This window comes from Leucopleurus acutus (genome assembly GCF_964270905.1).
Source record: "Leucopleurus acutus genome assembly, contig: HAP1_SCAFFOLD_716, whole genome shotgun sequence".
Lineage (NCBI taxonomy): Eukaryota > Metazoa > Chordata > Mammalia > Artiodactyla > Delphinidae > Leucopleurus > Leucopleurus acutus.
The window spans coordinates 12,699-17,690 of NW_028138690.1; the positions used below are offsets into that span (position 1 = coordinate 12,699).

A 4,992-nucleotide genomic window follows, 5' to 3' on the forward strand; every position below is an offset into this window, starting at 1 on the left:
AATGGAACAAGGAAGAGCCTGGAGAAATTCCAGCCTCACTTTCATCCTCTTTTGGAGGGCTGTCATGTTGCCCCTCCCAGCCTGGCATACAGCCCTTCCTTATATTTTTTGAGAGTCAACAAATTCGAGTGAGAACACAGCAAAGGCTGAAGGGGGCCTGTGATGCTATGCACTGTAAACAGGGTGAATTGTAGCCAAAAGCAGACTTAAACTCTAATCCCAGCTGTCATTGACTGGCTGTGTGACCTTGGGCACATTACTTAAGCCTCAGTTTCCTATAGTGTCAAATGGGACTATTAAAATGCTTTTTGGAGAACTGGTGGAGCGATTGGAGCTAAAGAAAGTGAAGAATCCAGCGTAGTGCTTGGCACATATTTAGTACTAAAAAAGTTGGCAGCTTTACATTATTGTTGGTGCATATGCTACACCTTCCCCTTGGCAAGTTTCTCTCAACTGGTGCCCCCAGAAGAACTGATGTGCCTGAAGATCCAGGAGTCTACTAATCCCCCCCACCAAAAAAAAATCAGAGCAAGAAAAACTTGGCACTTTAATCAGCTTGCCCCTTTCCCCCCTGCCCCACAAGCATGTACAGATTAAAGGTCCAAGGAGGCTGAAGAATGAGAGGCTCTCAGTTTAGCATGGAGGCAATACCCTATTTCAAGGTCCCAGATTTCAAGTTGGATATTCTCCTGCCTCTCAACTCCACCCCCATCCTATTTTCCAAAACCCCTTTCTCTCCAGTTACTCATTTCCTTGTCACCGGAAATCCCGCCCTTAGCATTCAGTTTTCCTCGGAATGCGAAGATAGAGAAGATCTCAGAGACTAGTGGGGCCTATATCTCCCAGGCAACTTCGGAGTGCGCCTGCGCAGTGGCTTCCCCAAGCAAGCACCTCTAATTTGGCTTCTGCACGGCTGCTGGACTTGGGGGCCGAAAGGGTGTATCTCCCGTCTTTCTGTCCCCTCCCCACAGCGAGACGGTTATGTCGTTCTCTTCCTGAGGCTGACGAAAATGTGAGGAAAGTCCTCTCTCCCATCTTATAGGAGGTGGCAGTTGAGGGTAACCCCTAGTGATTAAACGGATGAAAGGGCAGAAAGCTTGTGGGTGCCAGGAGGTGAGGAAGCATAAAACCTACACCACTGATAGGTAGCCCCCTTCTACCCCCGCCACCTCGCGTTATAGGTGACTTTATGTATAACATCCACCACTGAGCCAAGACTTCCTTACAGAAATTGTTAGCTGCCTGTTCTCTAGGGAAGGCTTGGAGAGAGCCCCGAGCAGGGTTAGAAGCTGCGAGATCCGGCATCTGAATGAAGAGAACCAAAATACTAACACTCACCTTAACGGCTTGAGTGCAGAAATAAACAGCGCAGGCAGAGGTTACCATTCAGAGTTCCTCCGGGTGGATTGTTCCGTCTGACACGAGATCCAAGACCAGCTGGCTTCAGGAGAACCATTGTTGATTCCTAAGACCCACTCTCTGAGGATATGGACCTTTGTTATCTCTGCCACAGGTTTATCTCTCCCACACTTCTCTTGAAATCAACACTGTCTTTCTGAGCTACACTAAATCCCGCGAAGCTGTTTTACATACTGCCCCTGACCCCACGGACTAGTCCTCCCTCCCTCCCTCTCCCCAACCTCAGGTCTTACAATAGAAGTCACTAAAGGTTAACTTGTCCCAGCTCTCCATACCACCTCATCCTCCCCTGCCACCACCCCTGACCACTCCCGCACTCACCCTTTGCTTGACACTCCTGCCCCTTCACCGTCCCCTCCCAGAACCCAAAGTTTAGTTGGGAGTTACTCCTGTAAACTCTCATAGCTCTCTGAGCTTACCCCTATTATACGACTTGCCACAGAAATAATTGTTGGTTTACTTCCACAGCCCCTCCCCCTCAATCTCTGGGGCTCAGCTGGGCCTTCCTCACCCTTATATTCCCAGCATAAACACTGTGCTTAGAGCATGGCAGGTACTTAATACATGTCTGTTGAATAAAAGAATGCTTAAGCATGGAGCCTAATTCATTATACTTTTATTTTTCACTACACTCTGGAATCACAAAGCAAATACAGGTAAATGCCAATATTAAAAAAATAATAAAACCATAGACACGATGGGAGAACATCAACAGATGAGTGATTTTGTGTTTGTTGTGGGTATGTTATTACTGTTGTTACTTAACTCCTGTACCAGACCATTTTACTGATTATTTCAAACGGTTAAAGAACAACTGTATATTCTCTTCCACATCATAGAAAGATGTAAATATTACCACTACACTTTATGCAGCTATATGAACTTTTATATTGAAACAAGACAGGAATGGCAAATGAGCAATTTCATTTATAAACACTGATCATGAATCTAATTCAAGGGTATATTAAAAGGAAGGAAATACTATTAGAAATAGAACACAAATAGCAAGCACAATGTGTACTTTTCACCCCAACCCTGCCCAGCTTCTGATTTGGGGCCCCAGTGCCCATTTCCCCAGGGCCCCTTTAATTGATGCCACCCAACTGAAGTGACATACTTCCCCCAGACTTCACATGGGGCCAAAGAAGAACATAGCAGTTGCCTCAGACCTGGCTCTGGCCTCCTCATCTTCAACAGCCTCCCTATATTGCTCTGGCCAGTCCTGTGGTTGCTTTCTGTAGAGCCTGGCCATGTACTCCAAGGCTTTCATTTTGGTGGTTTCAAGGTGAGCTCGAGGACCCCACAGAAGCTCATATTCAACTGGATTAGAATAGGACAGTGGCCTGCATTCCAAGTAGCGCTGTCTCATAAGTTTGCAGGTGATGGCATGCTTTCTCCCTACATCCACACCAAATCTCCGAAGCAAATTCCAGACACTGGCCTCTTTGACACGGTTGCCCATCAGGAAGATCAAACCCAGGATTGGCATCAAATATTCTTGAGTGGGTCTCCCCAGGCTCTCTAGCATCATTTGCTCTTCTTCTGATTCTGGTTGCTGGACAAGGAGGTAAATGTGCTCACTGGTATCAACCTCAATCAGAGAGAACCCATAGAACAGATCGAGGATTAGAGTAGCTCGACTGAGGATATTTGGGAACACGTCCTCAAATTCTTTGCCAGTGTGAGCCAACAGCTCATCCTGATGTATAGGCAGCAACTCCTCTGTGACATTAATGGCCAACTGGACCAAATCATTTGCCTTATCATTCATAGTGTCCTCTGACCAGAACTCCAAGCCAGCAGCCTGGCTTCTTTCTTTGGCCTTGTCAGCTTCCAGGGCTTTATTATATTCTTCTGGCCAGCTCCAGGGTTCTTCATCATGGGCCTCTGCCACAAACTTCAGGGCTTCCATCTTTGTGATTTCCTTGTGGGCTCTAGAGCCCCACAAGAACTCAAATTCGAGGGGATTAGTGCCATACACTGGCCAGTACTCCAAGAACCGCATATGCAAAAAGTCAGTAGTTAGGAGGTTCCTTGTGCTGCCAAAGGGGATGTTGATCCTCTGGGGCTCATCTAACACATCAACCTTTAGCAACAGATCCCAAATGGAGGCCTCTCTTGCTCGGTTACCATTCAGGAGAATGTGGCCTAGGACCAAGGCCAGGAGACCTGCCTTTGGCATGTCCAGGGATTCTGCTATCCGATCAGTGGTCTGGAGACCCCGTTTGCTGATTAGTTTGTAGGTGTCAGCCTGGGGATCAAGAACCCTCAGGTTCAACCCAAAGACCTGGTCCAGATGGGCTGAGGCTCGTCTGAGGATCTCAGGAAACTGATCTGAGTATTCTCTGAGGAACTCTAGCATCTCTGTCTGCTGAATAGACCCCTCGATTTGGCTTTTCATTCGCATGAAATTCACCAAAGCAATCGACCTGTCCTCTAGAGGGTCGTGGACCCTGAGCGCCCCCAAACGTCGGGACTGCTCATCTATCAGCACCTCGAAGTCGTTCGGGTCCTGCGCAGCCTGGGAAGCGCTAGCGCCCTGAGAATCGATTGGCGCCTGAAGGCCCTGGGGAGCATCAGGAACTAGCATGGAGGTGGGGGACCCGGAGGCATTAGTAGCCTGCATCTCACCATGGAAGTCGCTGTAATCTACAGTGGTCTCTGCGTTGCGGTGGCACGCATTCTGGCTTACCAGAGACATGGTTCCAGGAGACAGGAACAGGAATGGGGAGGTCAGCGATCCGTCGGAGAGAGGATGGTAGGTGTGTCGGCGCCTCAGCACAAAGCTGAAGCCAGAGACCCAGGAGCTGCGCGGATCAGAAGTGAGAGCTGGTGAGAGGAGCGATCCTCCTACACAAACACCAGCCAGCAATAAACGCAACCCTCAGAGAGCTAGGCTTTGCCGCAGCCTACGCAGGCGCAGTTGCGTTCTGCGACGTGGTGGCCACGCCCCGCTCCCAGTACCCGACTCCGGCCCCCTACTTCTGCCTGGCTCGAGAGGCTAGCTGAAGTGGTTGTTGCTAGAGTCAAACTTGTCAGAGAAAAGAATTCATGAAAGGGGGTAACAAACAAAGGTAAAGCAAAGAGGGTAAGGGTTGGGGAATGTTCAGTGATGCAACACAAAGGTTTTCTGTGAGGTATAAAGCTAATAGGCAGTAGAGGATTTGGAGAGGAGGAGGATGCTAAAGATGAGAATTATTTCACGGATTCATTAATTCATCCACTCATTCAACATATGTTTCTTGAGTATGTGTCACATGCTAGGCACAGTATTGGGTACTAGAGGTACACCAGAGGACAAACAATGATTATCCCTTTCTGTGTAGAGCTTACATTTTGGGGTAGGTTCAAACAATGGTAATAATAATGGAGCACTTACTATGTACCGGACACTATTTCTGGTATTTTCACTTATCTCATATTAAATCACTTAATCTTAGCTATGAGGTACTACTCTTAATGGTCCTCATTTTACAGATGAGGAAATTGAGTCATAGAGGTGAATTTACCTGTCCAAAGTCAGGCAACAAGTGGAAGAGACCAGGATTTGAATCCAGGTCTGTCAGAATCTCA

At 47.8% G+C, this 4,992-nt stretch overlaps 1 protein-coding gene across 1 annotated transcript; it reads right to left on the reverse strand.

Moving 5' to 3' along the window:
* Positions 1–2,548: 2,548 nt before the first annotated feature.
* Positions 2,549–4,120, reverse strand: MAGEE2 (MAGE family member E2; the record flags this gene model as incomplete). The annotated part of the gene is made up of 1 exon (XM_082865826.1): positions 2,549–4,120. One exon carries the CDS (start codon positions 4,118–4,120, stop codon positions 2,549–2,551), a length of 1,572 nt encoding a protein of 523 aa, XP_082721952.1.
* Positions 4,121–4,992: the final 872 nt, after the last annotated feature.